The 18,305-nt window shown below is 36.8% G+C and overlaps 2 protein-coding genes and 1 long non-coding RNA gene across 3 annotated transcripts; 1 reads left to right on the forward strand and 2 right to left on the reverse strand.

Annotated features, from left to right (window-relative positions):
- Window positions 1–1,252: 1,252 nt before the first annotated feature.
- On the reverse strand, window positions 1,253–8,147 carry LOC135170826 (putative gustatory receptor 28b). Its single transcript, XM_064136897.1, has 7 exons — window positions 7,991–8,147; window positions 7,090–7,517; window positions 6,548–6,719; window positions 5,300–5,590; window positions 5,164–5,232; window positions 4,489–4,578; window positions 1,253–3,489 (listed from the first exon to the last, which is right to left on the reverse strand). Exons 2-7 carry the CDS (start codon window positions 7,155–7,157, stop codon window positions 3,427–3,429), a joined length of 753 nt encoding a protein of 250 aa, XP_063992967.1. The 5' UTR covers window positions 7,158–7,517; window positions 7,991–8,147; the 3' UTR covers window positions 1,253–3,426.
- Window positions 8,148–8,931: 784 nt separating this feature from the next.
- On the reverse strand, window positions 8,932–18,287 carry LOC135170830 (protein bric-a-brac 2-like). Its single transcript, XM_064136901.1, has 3 exons — window positions 17,649–18,287; window positions 14,118–15,012; window positions 8,932–13,425 (listed from the first exon to the last, which is right to left on the reverse strand). The coding sequence occupies exons 2-3, from the start codon at window positions 14,986–14,988 to the stop codon at window positions 12,884–12,886; spliced, it is 1,413 nt and encodes a 470-aa protein (XP_063992971.1). The 5' UTR covers window positions 14,989–15,012; window positions 17,649–18,287; the 3' UTR covers window positions 8,932–12,883.
- Window positions 14,918–16,429, forward strand: LOC135170837 (uncharacterized). The gene is made up of 3 exons (XR_010300443.1): window positions 14,918–15,002; window positions 15,964–16,082; window positions 16,198–16,429. It is a non-coding gene; the product is annotated as an uncharacterized LOC135170837 (long non-coding RNA).
- Window positions 18,288–18,305: the final 18 nt, after the last annotated feature.

Genomic DNA, 18,305 nt, shown 5'->3' on the forward strand with positions numbered 1-18,305 from the left:
TACATTTTTTTAGGGATATTAATGTGTTAATTAATTCATTAAGGCGAAGTTACGGTATTTTTATCGTTAAATGTGGCCTATTTTTCGAGGAAATGACAATATTATCGTAGAGTACACGAGATTTTCGAAAATTCGATAGATTTGGTACCATAATTTTTTGGTTAACTTGTCGATCGTTTCTTTTTTGTTTAGAAGTTGATAAATCAGAAATTAAAATAGTGTTTAATAGAAAATTGATATTTTCGTTAGTCAAAGATTAAAATTAGAATTTTTCTTCATTATTTTTCTGAATTTTTCATTATCATTTGATTTATTAAAAAAATGAAGGAATTTGTTTATTATTTGATTGAACAAAATAGAACTTTTTTAGAATCAAATTTCTTTTCATTTAATTTTTTTTTACCTTGAGATAAATTCGATTGAAGGAAACAGAACTTTTTGAGAATCGAATTTCTTTTTATTTTATTGGAATAACGAGAGATTTTGGTTTCTTATCAACCACAAGTATTCTTTTTCCGGAAATTCTTTGGTGCAGTTGAAAACCAAAATTGTTATTGTGATTGAATATGTGGTTATGGTAATCAAGACGTCTCTACGTTATTTTCAAGTTAATTATAATTGAACTGAGAAATTAATGTGGCGAATCAGAGAGGATCTTGTTACGTGGAAAATACTTTGAGATTCTAATGAGATATCGTCAAGTTGGGAGAACTTTATATTTCTTCCCCAGAACAACAAAATATTCATTAACAATAACGTAATCACAGATAACGGTAATTATCCACAAATTTGGATATTACAAACTTCGTTAAAATGTGATGGATGAAAAGATTAATTCAAAGATTGTCATCTTTCCAAGAAACAACAATTTAAAAATATTGACTCGTCGATGTCTTTATTTCACGAGCACTAACTTTTTATCTATTCAGAAAAATAAAAATTTTTTCAGTTGGAGATCATTATTGGGTTTTAAAAAAATCATTTTTTTTATTCTTCTGGTGAATTTATGTGACTCGACTCCAAAAGTTGTTTTATTTGATTCAAGTAAATATAACTCGGCGAGAAATTATTAATATTTTCTATAAAATCTCATCTATTTTAAATTAATTCAACTGATTAATATTTGTCGTATAAAAAAATATTCCAATGAAGCTCATTTTTTCCATCAATCCAGGGATGTCTCACAGCGAAAAATATGTCTTCTCTGCACCTCCAGGAGTTCCACAGCCCAAGTCCCTCGTGTTCTTCGATCTTGAAACGACCGGCTTGGACCCGTCCACCGTCGAAATCATCCAAATCGCCGCGAAATGTGGCGACGACGTCTTCAACCAACACATAATGCCCACAACCCCCATCCCCTCCGAAGTCACAGAGGTCACCGGGCTCTACATCATGCACGGAACGTTGTACAGCCGGCCCCATTGGCCATTGATAACGCTCCCCGCACGGAGAGCCATGCGGGACTTCATTCAATTTCTGTCTGATCGCGGAGGGAAGTCTCTACTGATCGCTCACAACGCTCACTATTTCGATGCGCCGATCATCACCCGGACGATCAAGGAGCTCGGCTTGCTCGACGATTTCCTAAATGTCGTCTGGGGATTCGCCGACACTCTCCCGATGTTCCGGTATGAACTACCGGAGAGGCCGTACAGGCGCAAAAATTATAAATTATTGTCGCTCGCGCAGGATCTCCTGGACTTTCGGGGTCCACTTCATGACGCGAGGAGGGACGTCGAGGTTTTGGAGAAACTCACTCAGCATCCGAGGATCAATGCTGATGTCAAAAAATTTATGGCTTACGGTAAAAGTGTTCAGGATGTTCTGAAGAAATTGCAATGAGTTATTGGTTTGTTGTTATTTTTTTTGAGGAGATCTAGTTTTTTAGGGACGAGACCGAACGCGCGCGGATAATGAAGGATGAGTTTTGTTTCTGTCATATAAATCAATTTGATTCACCTTTGATTCGTCCGAAAGCATTTGACATCAACACGTGAGTCATAGTGAGTGAGTGATCAACACTTGAATCTCTCTCACGGTGAATCATAACGATCTTTACATTATGTTTTAAAATTAGCGCCTAAAATTTAAACGACCAATAGGATACTGGCTACATCGTTGCGAGATTTCGATTCGATTCGAGATTTTCGATACGATATGTGGCTCTCCTTTTTAGAATAGGAATGTAAAAGTCATTGAAGAGAACACGATTAAAATTTTAAAATTTTAAAATTTTAAAATTTTAAAATTAAAATTAATTTTTAATTTTAATTAAGAAAATTAATTCTTTTTGGGGTTTAATTATCGTTTGTTTAAAAGAGTTTGTTTAAAACGAAAATTTAAAAATCAGAACTTAATTGAGGGTCTTAAGGAGAAATGAGAATTTCTGTGAAAAGTGAAGATTAAAATTTTTAATCTTCACTTTTTCCACAGAAAAAGGGCCTTTCGTCAACCGGGCCCAGATCGTGAAAACTTTCGTCCCTAGGAGACAGATGTACCTTCCGACTGCGATAAATAAAAAATTAATGTTCATTGTTAAATCGTTTTAATATTAATCAACAATCTTTGTTCATAACATATTAATTACTTTTACTAGAAAGGGTGATATTCGAATAAATTCGTTGACCAGTTGTTTTAGATAAATATAATTGTCCCTGGAATGTAGTAAGATATTTCAACATGTAAATAATATATATTTATATATATTTCCTTTACAAAAAAAATTATATTCACATTTTGATTTTACTTGAAAGCAAAAATCTATTTAGTATCAGGAAAAATTATTGAAAAGTATCTTTTATAAAAAATGGTAGTAGACAGATGTCAATGGTATTTCAGGTTTTATAACGATATTTTAACATACGATTAGGATAAATTGTAGGACCAAATTTTCAACGTAATTTTATTCTTTTATGTAGCAAATACTTTTACTAGAAAGAGAATGTGTGAAACACATGTTATGTAACACCAAAGCAAATAAAATATTATTATTATTATTGATATTATTATTATTACTAGAAAGGGTAATATTGGAATAAATTCGTTGAACAGCCGTTTTTGATGAATATAATTGTCCTTGGAATGTAGTCAGGTGTTTTAACAATAATTATGGAATAATATATAGATGTGTTCTGATGGCACTCGGCCTCGTTGCTAGGTGACCTGACTCCATCTCCAATTCGTCATGGAGATCGTCAACGGTGTCTTATTTGTCATTTATTTAGACAAAAATCTGGCCCTGTGGAGCCAAAAGTATCCGACACCTTACGCTTGTTTATGGGATTGCTCGGGTGGTCCAGGTGCAGAGACTTGTTTCGACTCTTTGTTTCGACTCTAAGAAGAGGCCTCTCATGACAACCGGGGTAAATTTTCCCCCCACAATAATTCAGAAGTTAGTATTGGTTTTGTTTGTCATATTCATCGGTTTTAATCCAGGGATGGCTGGAATTGAATGAGAATGACCAGCGATGTTGTCATATTTCCAATCATCTAAAATCAGATAATGATTAGGAATGAGCGTTCATGATTAATCTATAATCGATACCAGTTAGTCACTCGTAGTTGATAATGAGTTCAACTGGGGAGAGAGAAAAATACTGGAAAAAGTACGTGAGACGTTGAGTAAAATTCGGTGTTTGAAACGTAAACTACTGACGGCGATGGCCGGCCCACCCCTGGTGCATATGTATACAATATATGTATTTATTTTACATATGTTTTTATGTACTAGGGCCCCCGACCGCAGATTTGGTGCCTTTTTTTACTTTGGTGATTTACTAATCGATTATCGATTGTCAAATGATCGATCATGACTATTATATCGATTATCGATTGTCAAATAATCGATCATGACTATTACATCGATTATCGATTATCAAATAATCGATTTTAACTATTGAATCGATTATCGATTGTCAAATAATCGATCTTAACTATTGAATCGATTATCGATTGTCAAATAATCGATCTTAACTATTATATCGATTATCAAATAATCGATCTTAATTATTAAATCGATTATCGAATGTCAAATAATCGATCTGAATTATTAAATCGATTATCGATTGTCAAATAATCGATCTTAACTATCACATCGATTATCGATTGTCGAATAATCGATAATGACTATTACATCGATTAATCGATTATCTTCATGAAATCCGCCATGTTCGATTAACGACCCGTGTCCCTTTTTACATAGGATTCACGCCATAAAAAGACCAGTTTAACCGCCCAATTTCTGCCCCCCCCCCCCCAACCCAGACACAAACGTCAAAGACCCCAAATCCCATCGTTAAAAGGACAACCATCGATACTATCGATACCTCGAAAGTCTATCACCCAGATCCCTCCTCGCTTCACACCTATCTGCGACGGCTAATTGAAATTCACAACTCATTTAATTTAATTTTTTTTTATAATTACACCGCACAGTAGCTACTAATCACGTACTTTTTCCTCCACTCATCTCTCCCTGTATTGAATTACCGTTTGCAGCAGAGATGAGTTTATTGGAAATAGTCCAGCACCTGAGAATTCAATCTTCTGGTGATGGAGTTGGAGAGATAATGAACGAATCTGAAAGAATCAATAAAAACAATAATTATAAAATTTCAAGATAAATCAGTTGTACATTGATCGACGATGATGAGCTGATTGTCAAAATATTTTTGAGTTCTCCGCAATTAATACAGAAAATTTTCAAAAAATTATTTAATAATATGGCACATTATTTATTACTCATTAATGAGATCATTAATGAAATCACTGAACGATCTTCGAGGGCTTCGAATTCACCCTGAACACCCCCTCCACCTATTGCTAATTGCTAAGCGTTAATTGCTCATTATTATTATTATTATTATTATTATTATTAAAAATTATGTGATCATAATAAAGGTTTATTACATGTTAATAAATTTATAATTATCACAATTGTAAAAGTAATTTAATTTTGAAAGAGTAAAATCCTCTTTCAGTTAAAAAAAAGTTAATTTGATTGATTAAATTCCCTTTTTGGATATAATTTCATATAAAAGTGTCGATTAGCTTTAAAAATAATTCAATAGATAAATCAATATAAGTGATTGTAACATTATTCCACAATCTCCAATTTTTTTCAGGTCAATAATTAGAGATGAACTTAAATAGAAATTGATTTACAATTTGATAGAGTTTAGACTGTGAATTCTCGACGTAAAGTTCGTGAATCAATTTTCCGGTGAGCGCCGCCTGAAATTTAATGAAATTCGGGTAAATGATGAGTAATTTGGGGGGAAGATAATAGTGATAGACTCACTTCGTTGGTGGTTAAATTGCAGATAATTACAACAACTATTATGGGGAGAGCAGTGGTGATTTCCCAGGCTACGTAAGTGCCTATTTGCCAATAATCAGTTTCCCCTTCTCTAACAACTTCGTTGAAAATGAAATAGAGGGAGGAACTCATCATGAAGAACGCGGTGACGACTATTACAACGAGAATGGGGCTGAAGAAGGAGTTGATGAATTTAGATATTTTGCAGAGGTTGTAGTGGACTTTGGCAATCAGACGAACGCTCTCGACGCAGTCGTTGGTGACGTCGATTATCTGTAATCACGAAGAATTTGATCTTAACGATTAGATCGATTATCGATTGTCAAATGATCGATCATGGCGATTATCGATTATCAAATGATCGATTATGGCTATTATGTCGATTATCGATTATCAAATGATCGATTATGGATATTACGTCGATTATCGATTTTAAAATGATCGATCTTAACTGTAACATCGATTGTTACATGATCAATCATGGCTACTACATCGATTATCGAATGGTAAATAATCGATCTTAGCTACTACATCGATTATCGATTGTCAAATGCTCGATCTTAACTATTAAATCGATTATCGATTACTAGTCAATCATGACTATTACATCGATTATCGAATGTCAAATACTCGATCTTAACTATTATATCGATTATCGATTGTCATACTTTTCGATTCTATACTTTTTACGTCACGTTGGGAACTTTTTCGTGAAAGTTCACTGAAAAAGTGCCGAACTCTTCCGTAATTTTTACCGAATATTGTTTTCACCGACAGATTACGGAACCGGCGCGTCATTTCTCAAGAATTTTGAATACATAAGACCACATGTACTGGTACACTAAATAACATATTCGCTCAGAAAAATGGTAATGACTTTTCTAGTATTTTTTTTTCTTCGAAAAACATTTTTGTGAGGGAAAATTCTAGGAAGTTTGGGGTGTGATGTCTACCCTGGCAGGAGATGAGGAATGGCCGACAGTGGGCCGACATTTGGCCAATGCTGGCCGACAGTGGGCCGACATTTGGCCAATGCTGGCCGACAGTCGGCCGACATTTGGCCAATGCTGGCCGACATTTGGCCAATGCTGGCCGACAGTCGGCCGACATTTGGCCAATGGTGGCCGACAGTCGGCCGACTCCTCATTTGACTCCTCATCTCCCGTTAGGGTACGCTCTGTTTTTCCCTTCAAATTTCAACGCGGGAAATAAATCGGGGGATGATAGTACCTTGGGGGGCACTGAATTATTTCTGTCTCTGACCGCCATCAGCTTCACATTCAACTGCCGAAAGTGATGGCCCAGAGTGATGACCAGAGCTCCGAAAATCGTTGTTGACATCATCTGGACTATCAGTGGAACACTCCAGAAGAACCATTGCAGCATTGACAATATCTTATGGCTAATTGTGAACACGTTAATCAGCATTTAACGGTATCGAACAGTCACAAGAGTACATTACACAAATTAATTTCGGAAAAATGACTGTGCCATACGTTAGAATGGAACTGCAAAATGCTCGAACACTGGAAAATTGTTTTATTTTATTTAAATGTTTAATTTTCTCAAAACCGCAAATTTTGTAATACATTTTGTAATTAATGACATCTGACTCCGTAAAATTTACGAAACATCACTATAAAATTTGCAGGTCTATAATTTTTTATTTTAGTTTAAATGAAAAAGTGATAATTTAATTAATTATTTAGTGCGATAATGTGATAATTTAATTAGTAATTTACTCCAGGGGGGGGAGGGGTGCAAGGGGTTACCTTGGAGACCAGCGTTTGAATCCAATAAAAAAATCGTAGCAGATGAAGGACATCACAGTGACGAGCATTCCGTAAACGACTGTCCGGATGATCCTGAGGCAGTTGGTGTAGTCAAGCCGACAGCCCAGTTGATGTAGAATGACACTCTGGGACGCCAGAAACTCGACAGCGTCTATGAACTTGAAAGAAAAGAATTTTCTTCGCTTTTTTTTCTTTTTGTTAAATTCTTCGCTCCCTGCAGCTATTTTCTAATGAAAGTCTCATTGTTCCGCTCTGCTCGGTAGTTTCCAAAATTGTTACTATGAAATAAACAATATTGACATACACCCTTTCGGCGAAACATCCACATGAAACTGCTGATCAACATGCACAACAGGCAGGACAGGGTCCGAATAACCGTCGCCATCGTCATTACCCACGACTGCGTTCTGTTGTAATATAATAAAAACAATTGGAGTATTAAACAAATAATGTGATATGAGCAATAGTACTCAATATTTTGGGACCAATTTACCAATTTAAATTATGAATAAATTGATGATGTCATGAGGGAAAATATTTTCAAATTTTTTAATTAAAAATTGAACAACAAAAAATTGGAGCAATAAAAAAATTGCCATTAAAATACGAAATTCCTGAAGGAAACATAATTTCCAACGATCGAATCATTACATCGATATTCTATAAAAATTCAAAAAATGAGAAATGGAAAAAATCTCAATTTTTCAGGAATGAAAAAAAAAATAACTTTGTTAATCTCAATTTTCTTACAATTTCAGATCAAAATGTCAGAGAATTTTTTTAATTAAAACACTTCTTCACTCTTGTAAATACGAAAATTGCATCAGTGACGAGCGATCAATAACTACATATTTTTCCATTTAATAACAATAAATGTTACCTCAGTACATGTCCCCAGGCGTAGAAAATTGAAGAGATCAATCCCCCACATGTCAAAAACAAAATTATTTGATACGTCATGATGGCTCCGCTGAAGCGACACTTTTTTGCGTTCCCACGACCCGAGAAACGCATCGGAAAATTCCCAGCAATTTGCCATATTAAAGCGACATTATCCAGCGCCAAAAACAAATCAATTTTCGGTTTTGATTTTCTGAACGTCTCTGAAAATTTGAGTATTTTTAATGCACAAAAAAATACCCCAGAGCAAAGGGCTCTTCATCCTGAGGTTCAGTGGTACCACAATTTCAAATTTCCCGCGGTTCCTTAAAACCGTTTCCATGAAAGATCATAAAATCATCGACTGCATTTGGAAGGAGTCATGATTTCACGATTTCCAGGGATTTCAGACTGATTTTAGTTGAATTTCGAAAAATTATTAATTTTATTTTATTTTATTGCGACCAAAAGCGAATCTTATTTTGTCGCTCCATTGGAAACGCGTTTTGAAGGCCTTGAAAATCACTTTTGCGGCCTAGGCGTGAAAAATATTATTTCGTTCCGTAGATTACCTGCCATCCAGAGGTTTTCCATCGAGTTCATGCCCTTTTTTCTGTCGACGAGTGGATGCCTCTAGTCGCCTTGATATATCGATACTGAAGACATTTGATTGTCCGCAGTGTTCCTGTTATTAGGATGGACTGCCCGCGTCGAAATGCATTACGCTGATTGACATTATTAACGAGTTACCATTGGAAACTGTTGGACTAATGGATAAAACCGGGGGGACATCATTTTTCATCGTCCAGAAGTCGATTAATAAAAAAAATCGAATGTGAGAAAAAAAATTCTGAATGAGAAATTGATCTTGAAGAGTCGAAAAAAACTACCATGAAGACACTCGATTTCTTTTCGAAGTTATGTTTTAACTGGTTCCTTTTGTTAACCTTTACATAAACAACCGGAGATTATTGGATTAACAATCAGTTTTATTGGGACTCATGACAATGAACAACGAGATTCAAAGGACTAAATAACGTCCTAAACTCCAAGAGCTTATCCCCCTCCTAAAAGCGTCTGCGTCAGGTCTTAAAATACTGAACGAAGTTGTTCTAATTATCGTGTTTTCATTCTAATTCAAGACGGAATTTCTACATCTGGAATTTTCTGATAAATTTATTATCAAAGTAGACCATGAATAGGAAGATAATCCAACGGTTGACATACTGAATCACCAGGAAAACATGGAGGAGACAATTTTTACAATTTTAAAGAACGCACCCAACTGATCATTCCCCTAAAGTTACAAAAGATCTTAACAAAAAAAAAATTATTTCTCCTATTTCTTGTCCTAATCTCCAGTGAATTTGTTCCACAATTAATTTCTAACAAATGTTTTTAGCCCAATTACGGAAATATTTATTCCATTGATCAATGGACATGAGAATCAACAGTTAAAATCGATTGTTCATTGACAAACGCAGAAGTTATTGAATAATAATATTTTACGAAAATCATTTATTCATCAACATTTAACTTTCTATAAACGCGAACAAGAAGAAGTCAAACAACGAATCATCCTGACGAATTCAATTACAAGTGAATTTATGACATAATAATAATTACAATTAAAATCAGCTAATTCCATGCGAATATGATTTAATCGATAATGCTGAGGTAGAGTCGATAATCTATGGAATCTAGGCACTTTTCTTCAATACTTAGTGTCGAGACATTATACTACAATAGTCTAGTGATTAACAATCTTATTAAAATAATTGATCATCTCTCAGTGTTGATGATCAATTCAGTAATGAGGTGGTAAAACAGGAAAATTCAATTTTCATCACCCCTCCACTTTTTGATGAATATCTCGATATCTAGAAGAGATAGCAAAATTTTTGTGAGGACCTTTTTTGTAGAGCAAATCAAGCTCTACAACAAATGTCCTTATCAAATTTTATCTAGCTCTCATAGATTCGGAGATATCGCTCAAAAACTCGGCGCAGAGATGAGACGATTTATCTCGTGTTACCACTTCACTGCTTAATTCGTCTAGTTAAAGTTAATGGATATCTGGTTGGAGTTATTTAATACCTATAAAATATCGGGAACAACAAAGTTATACTATTGATAAATTTTCAATCGAAGAGTACGATATATAAGGGATCGCGTAAGTACGTAAGAAGGTACAGATCCCATTATTACATGAGCTGTTACGATTCTTGCCGTTGGACGGTCAATCGTTCCCCCCATTATCTTTCACATTTTGTTATAATTATCTTCGAGAGAATATTGAACATATAAAACAACATGAAATTTCAAGTCAGAGGTGCAGTATCTCCCGATTAATTGAAAATATACCGCACAGAAATAAAAATTTTTATAAAAATTACTGAAAAAAATCTTAAAAATCACGTGAAGTTTGGAACAGATTAAGAATCTCTAAAGAAGTTGCAAAACGAGACTAATTAACTCATCTCTAGTCATCTTATCTGAGATATCGAAAAGGTTTCGGCGATTGGTGGGATCCAATCACTCCAAAATAAATTTTATGGAAAAGTCTAGAGGAAAATTTTTCTCGTTTCTGGATTTCGAGAATTTTTATCAGAAATCAGAACTGGAGATGAGCTCAGTTGACTCGTTTTGAGTTTAAGAAAATCGTTGGACATTCACAATTCCTCGTTTTGGAGGGGTAATAATCGATAGATCGATTAATCGCGATTCGAGTGTGACCCAACAGGGAATTTTCCTGTTCCCCGTTGAGCCCAAATTATCGTTTTGAACAATTTGGTCGCTAGTTGATGGCAGTCGATCAGCTCTCGATGGTCAATGATCGATCGATCGATGGTCGGTTCTTAATCGATTGATCGCAAAACAATCGATTCGCGATCGATCAGCATTGGACTGTCTGATGAACTCGATCGATCGATGGTCGATTTTAATCGATTAATCGCAAAACAATCGATTCGTGATCGACCGGCATTCGACTATCGAATGAACTCGATCGACCGATTGTCGATTTTTAATCGATTAATCGCAAAACAATCGAGTCGTAATCGACCAGCATTCGATTAGCTGATGAACTCGATCGATCGATGGTCGATTCTTAATCGATTAATCGCAAACCAATCGATTCGTGATCTACCAGCATTCGACTATCGGATGACCGCTGTCGACAGCCCCATCCGATAAATTTGGTCGTTTCTGTAGAACTCCACATGTTCCATAATTTTGACGACAAAATGGCGGCCGTGCAGCCATCTTTGATAGTAAAAGTCGCAATGAGCTGTTCTTATCTATTGGTGGTAACATCACACCTAAAAGCTAATAGTCTCGGTGGTCTTATCAGTCTTATAATCCTGTGAAGACCGATTCCACATGATTGTGGACGGTTAATTGTTTATTGAACATATTGCCACAGTATCCCAAGGCCATTGCTGAGGCCAAGTCTATGTACAATTGACTAATCATTGACTGGCAGTCGATTACCTATCGATCACCACTCGATCATAGGTCGATTGATCGTCACCTACTCAGTCCTCAAGTCGAGGCCCAATCGACTAATCGAGCGATCCGCCGGAATCGAAATAAAAATATATTTTTTTCTTAAGGCCCAGTGGGCATTATTGCAACATAACCTCAAACTACAGCTGCAAATGGCGACCAAAATAATAATTCAATAGTTACTAAACCCAATTATTGTTTTCGTAGGAATGTAATTATGTTTGACTCTAATCGAACCACAATTTCAATAGTTTATTGACGTTCGCGACCTGCGATCACATGACCTCCAACCGGGCCTTAAGGCCCAACTACCGTACAAATATCCACTGAGAGAAAAATGTAGTAAAACCGATGGATTATTTTTTTTATTTAACACTCCCTGTTTTTCAATAGTACCAACAGAATAATTATTTCGTCCTTGACGGTACGAAATATCTGGGGACTTTAAATTAATTGCCTGATTGGACTTGTGCTTCAGTCGTTGATTCTGAGGCCCCAAACAGAAACCTCATCGTTCGATCACAAATCTATCGATTATTCCTTTCGATTCCCTGAATATTTTATCGCATTGAAATTGTTATTTTAATGTATCGAAATCCGTCGATCTGAAAATCAATTGCATGCAATAAGATATTTTTAGTGGAATAATGACTCATTTTCACACGAATGTCATTATCTGAGCTCTACAGGGGAACCCCCTGATAAACTAAATATTAAAAAAAATATTGAATAAATATTTTAAAAAATATTGAAAAAATGGAATTTTAGTTTCGTTCGAAATAACATTTATCCAACAAAATATATTCCTTCGAATTTACGAGACTTTTCTCTCGGTAATTAATGCTCGGCGCCATTTCGTGACACATGTCCAACGATTTTCATCATCAAACCGTAGAATAAATAAATAAAACTGAATAAAAAAATCTAAAACCCCAAATATTTGATATCTGATTAAAAATACCGATAATATTACGTCAATCCACTGATAGAATTGATTAGTTGTTGTGAACGAATCGACTTTAATTGTTCATTAGACTCTTTTGGTTCCACCAAACGCTCATTAGCTTATAGTTAATGAATGTGTATTCGATAAACCTGAGATTTGACTTTTGTCGTTCCATTGAGGACATTCCTCAACTATCAACGAGACTTCATTTCGTCATTTTGAACTTTACCATTCGTTGACAGCAACGAGTTACGTTTGGAATAAATAAATCGTTCTATCAGTGAATTAATATTACCATTTCACCAGGTGTTTGTTGATCACAATCAGAGATCAATCTCAGTCTGAACACCATATCATTCTCAGTCTGTCTTCCGAACAAAGGGAAGAGAAAAGATATCGTCCCTCTCAGTCTCACAACAATTGCTCCGATGATTCATCGTATCAGTCCTGGGATGTGTCATCGTTCTCCTCTTTGATGTGGTGATGGCCAGGTGATACGATGACATTCGTTCGCTGAACCGAGAGGTCCTGAGCATCAACGTCGTTCTCATTGGCATCTTCAGGAGGTGAATTGGCGTCGGAGTTCTCGGACACTTGATGAGCCTCTTCTTGGAGTGGTGGACTAGGGCTTGTCTTCACGTTCTCCAAGCTGATTTCTGTCGTCTCTGGGAGCTGACGGCCGTGACCTTGGGCCATGTCCAGCAGTGCCATTGATGCATCGTCGTGGTCTCTGGTGCTTCGGTAGATGTCCCCGTTTCGATTGCCTCCTATCCCGTGGGGAAAGTGGGCACCGCTGGTGCTGCTGCTGCGATGCCGTTTCCCAGTTCGCTGAGTTTTTATTCCCATTTTCTTGACTTTGTCGTAGAGGGTGCGAGATGGAATGCCCAGGGCAGTGGCCACTGCCAGGGCACACTCGCCGTTCTCCACTTTCCTTATCGCCTCGGCCATCTGCTCCTTTGAGTACAGCTTGTAGTTTTTTCCACCTTTTGGAGAAGATGAGTCAGGAGGTGGTGAGTCAGTGATTAGTTGGAGGGATTTTGGGGGGTTTGGAAGACTTATCTAGATAGTTCAAAGATTCTGTTTGTTCAAGATTTTTGGGAAGATTCCTTGGAAGATTTCTTTGGTGACGTCAAAGGATTCTTTAGATCTTTGATAGAAGATGTGTCAGGTGGTGGTGAATCAGAGATTGGTTGGAAGAATTTTGGGAAGGTTTTAGAAGATTTATTTAGATAGTTTGAAGATTCTGTTTGTCGAAGAACTTTTAGAAGAAATCAGAAGAATTTTGGAAAGATTCATTGGAAGAGTTCATTGGTGACGCCAAAGGATTCTCCAAGGATTGAGCAGGTTCCCCAAAGATTGGATCTTTGATGGAAGATGCGTCAGGAGATCTCCAGCAGACGATTGTTGTCTGAAGACTCCTTTAAAAAAGAATCTCCAGATTTTGGAAGAGCTTTCTAAGATCATTCTCCCAAACCAACCTCAGGACATCTTCACAGACAAACTCCTGCCTTCCAAACCTTCCAACGAATCTTCTGGATCCCCACGAAGACCTTCCCAAGACCCCTCAACACTTCTGAACACCCACGAAAGATCTTTGATCAACAGACCCCACCATACCCTCCACCTCCACCCCTCAATCATCCCTTTCCCCCCATCAAAATGACCCTCAACTTACTGCTCTTCCGCTGATGCTCCTGCGAAGATCGTCTCTTGGTCCCGGTCTTCACCCCCACATCAGCAGTGAATGCACTGTGTCCATTAAGTCCACCTGGCAGATCAAGTCCATCATCCGGATTCGTCAAGCTCTGCGAGCTGTCAGCATGACTCTGTCCCAAAACACTCCTCAAAATCTCAGTGTCACCATTCTGACCACTGTCACCAGCCTCGTAAGTTCCTGACACGTGTGATGATCCCTGTTGTACCAGCAGTGGATTGAGAACTGACTCCGCTGCTAGAGACAAATTTGTCAGTTGATTCCAGCCAGTTGGAGGGATGAAAGCTGGGGGTGTGTCGAGGTTAGGGGACATTGGATAGGAATAATATGGAACCGATGGTGAACTCGGTGGTGAACTTCGACGTTTACGACGCCTTTTTCCGTTGATCTTCTTGTAGTCAGTGCTGGTGATCAATGGTGGGGGTGAATCGATGTCGTGAGTGTCCTGTGGCTCGTCGTCAATCAGCCCCTTGATCCTCAGAAATTTGGCGATGTTCAGGAGATCACTGATTCGGTCCTGAACGACACAGACTTCACCCTGGTACATGTACTCCAGGATTGCCTGCATCTCCCAGCCCTTGACACCTGGCAGGAGCAGCAGGAGTGAGTGATCAGTACAGGGGACCTCTGTGAAGATGGTCCGGAAGAAGGCGGAGTACGCTGCCAGCACCATTTTGTGGCATTTGAGGGCTGTCGCTGCTGGCCCAGTCTCCATCACCAGGAGGACATCCGTGAACGACTCCTTCTGGAGGAGATCGTTGAAGGCTGTTTGGAGATTTGTACTGTGATTGTTCCAGCGGAGGCAGTACTGCTGATGGGGTGATGCGTCCATTTTACTTGTTTTTAGTGAGTCAAGCTGGAATTTGAAAAAATATCTCTTGTAATTGCGAATGGGTCATTATCTAATGACGTGGGTAATGGGCATTTTGGAATGCCAGGTGCTGATAAGCGTGAATCACGGTTGTGGTATCTTTGGGACCTCATCGTGGCGAAAAAGACGTTCAAGATGTTCGACCTTCGGGGGCATTTTTTTTAAGTAAATGGTGATGACTTTGGTGATTATTTGGGATATTGGAGGGAAGTACAAGGTGATTGATTGTGATTGTATTTGATAAAATTAGTTGGACTTGTCGGGTGCAAAAGGTATTGACGAAGTTGTGATTTGGGATTTTTAGAGAATTTATTCGTAATTTTTTTGGTTGTCAATTGGTCTGGATTAATAAATATCGAAGCTAAGGGCCTCAGGGTTTATATCGATGAATAGTGGATTGAAAGAGAATCGAAGAATTGGCAATTTCCAAAGCAATTGCAACAATTCCAAAATCGAAAAATATAATGATAATTAAAATAGGAAGAAACTGTTCTTCGATATTATTTTAAATAAAAATGAATCGAATATTTATTTCTTCCTGGGGATTATTCAATAATTAAAGTAGTTAATTAATAATTTATCAATAATAAGACCTTCGATCTCTGCAAACAATTGTTAATAAAAAAATATTAAACCGAAATTTCCAAATCAATCACAACAAAAAAAATAAAATAAAAATAGAAAGAAACTGTTCTTCAACATTATTTTAAATAAAAATGAATCGAATATTTATTTATTCCTGAGGATTATTCAATAATTAAACTAGTTAATTAATAATTTATCAATAACAAGACTTTCAATCTCTGCAACAATTGTTAATAAAAAAATATTAAAAACTTCGCAATTTCTGAATGAATCGTAATGATTTTGAATCCCAAAACAATCACGTTAATTCACGTAAATTATTAATAACAATTTATTTTTCTTTGCCCCCAGCGATAGCAAAAGTATGCGTAATTACTTAGCAAGGCCAAAGCTAACAAACAGAACCCGGAATATGACCATTTGCACGGGATTGGTGGATCATTCGACTCAGGGACATCTGCAGCCATTCGGTTGGTGCAGAAATCCTCGCCAAAAGTTAACTCCCATTGTTTTTGCATGAAAACCCCAAAAACATAATTTCCCGGATCCTCTCTGCGCTAAATTAATGTCTCCGATCTGTTCCAGGAGCCGATGAAAGAAATCGCCGTTACCATCGCCGGGAAATCAACGATTTTCACGATTTCTCATTTATTTTGGCGAATAAACTTTTGCCTGGGCCTGTCCGACACACAAAAATTTTTCGTGTACCCAACGCCTGACTAACCCACACAAATGCAGGCGTCGCCACTTCAGTATGTACGACTCATCGCTGTTATTTCTCCCCTCCAGGTTGAATTTCACAGAATTGATGTTTTTCGAGTTGGATATCAATAGAATTTTTTATTGCCACGAGAATAATATAATAAACTATTTGGAAATTTTTCCAGAATTTCCAACGCAATTACTTCAGAATTTCCAACGCGATTATTTCATTTTTGAAGTTAAGTTTTTTTATTCCAAAGAGATTTGTCATAAAAACGCAGTAATCGAATGTTAATGGAATTTTTTATTGTTATTAAAATGATATAAAAAATTATTTTGTAATTTTTTCCAGAATTTCCAAAGCAATTATTTCATTTTTAAAGTTAACATTTTTTTATTCCAAAGAGATTTGTCGGAGAAATGCAATAATTGAATGTTAATAGCATTTTTTATTGTTATTAAAAAAATATAATAAATTATTTTGCAATTTTTCCAGAATTTATAATGCAATTATTTAATTGTTTTAATGAAATTTTTTCATTTCGAAGAGTTTTATCATGAAAACGTAACAATCGGATGTCGATGAAATTTATTATTGTCACGTCAATGACATAAATCAATTTGCAATTTTTTCAAAATCTACACCACAAAATAAATTATTTTGCAATTTTTTTCATAATTTATGCCGCAATTAACTACTTTTTTTAATCAAATTCGTTCATTCCGGAGAGTTTTATCGTGAAAACGCAACAATCGGATGTCAATGGAACTTGTTATTGTCACGACAATAATGTAATAAATAATTTTGCAACATTTCCGAAATCCCACCTTAATAATGTTATTTTTAAGTCAAATTTTCACTCCCAAAAATCGTGAAAAATCGTCAAAAACGCGAAAATCAAGATCGAAGGGCTTTGCACACCGCCCACCTCTCACACTTTGCCAATATCTCTTATCACAAATGCGAATAATCGGAATCTCTCAATAAATCGATTTTGCGAGCCATCGAAGAAAATCCCAAACCCCTGAATGAAAATTCAGCGAAAATTCGGGGAAATTCTCGTCGCGCGTCGGTTTCCGCAGATCGATCGCGTCTTTTTGCGTCGGAACTTCTCCCCAACAACAAACAATAAACAACAAATTCAAAATCACCCCCTCTCCCACTTCCCACTCCCCCTGCGCCATTTTACCGCGAAAAAAAATTCGCGAGTGGTGGAAATTGGCGGTAAATTCAGTTCAAAGCGGAATAAAATTCCAAAAAATTTGTTTTTTTAACTGAGAATTTTATTTCAGTAAAAAAAAAATGCGCAGAAAAGAGCGCAGTAAACACTTACGTTCTAATGTACAATCGACTCACAATTCTGCGACGCGCAATTTCGGCGTAAAAAAAAAAATTCTCTCAATTCCGGTAAAAAAAAAAAAGAAAATGGACGCGATGGGCTAAAGTTCCAGGAATTTTCACTGTCAGAGGAAAAATTTACCGGTTGTAGTTTCCCCCACTGTACCACCACAAAATTAAAATCCAAATTGGGCGAAAAATAATGTGAGAAAATTCACTGAGACGTTAGAAATAGTAAAGATGGTGCGCGAATAACGACAAACGCTCAAATGGTGTATTGGAAAGACTGGAATGAGGGTCTAGGGCCTGGGAAAGCGAGTTGTTCATCGTGAGGGATTTTTTGGTGGATGGGAATAAAGGACGGGGAAAGGTCGAAGCCGAAAATGGTCGAGTTGATAGAGAGGGGAAAAATCCGATGTTTTTCCCCTCCGCGTCGGGACCCGAGGCATTCGGAAAAATCGAGGGACCGAGAGAGACAGATCACAACGATGAAAAACTACCAGTGGAGGGGGAAAATTTTTAGACTGAGAAATAGACACGAGTATTGGACTAAACACACACACAGACACAGTTTTATCTATTGTCATGTGCACTATTCGTGCATATGGTGATGATGACTACGGTGATGATGAAAAATTTTAATGGCCATTCG

The sequence above is a fragment of the Diachasmimorpha longicaudata genome, chromosome 18 (assembly GCF_034640455.1).
Source record: "Diachasmimorpha longicaudata isolate KC_UGA_2023 chromosome 18, iyDiaLong2, whole genome shotgun sequence".
In the NCBI taxonomy this organism is placed as follows: domain Eukaryota; kingdom Metazoa; phylum Arthropoda; class Insecta; order Hymenoptera; family Braconidae; genus Diachasmimorpha; species Diachasmimorpha longicaudata.

Bases quoted from the DNA above. Each gene is read 5' to 3' on its own strand.
- LOC135170826 (XM_064136897.1), bottom strand. From the start codon at position 7,157: ATGCTCGTCACTGTGATGTCCTTCATCTGCTACGATTTTTTTATTGGA. The intron at 6,720-7,089 runs GTAACCCCTTGC...GTTCACAATTAG, and splicing joins TTCAAACGCTGGTCTCCAAG to CCATAAGATATTGTCAATGC. The intron at 5,233-5,299 runs GTGAGTCTATCA...ATTAAATTTCAG, and splicing joins GCAATTTAACCACCAACGAA to GCGGCGCTCACCGGAAAATT.
- LOC135170830 (XM_064136901.1), bottom strand. From the start codon at position 14,988: ATGGACGCATCACCCCATCAGCAGTACTGCCTCCGCTGGAACAATCAC. The intron at 13,426-14,117 runs GTAAGTTGAGGG...CTTCTCCAAAAG, and splicing joins GGAGCATCAGCGGAAGAGCA to GTGGAAAAAACTACAAGCTG.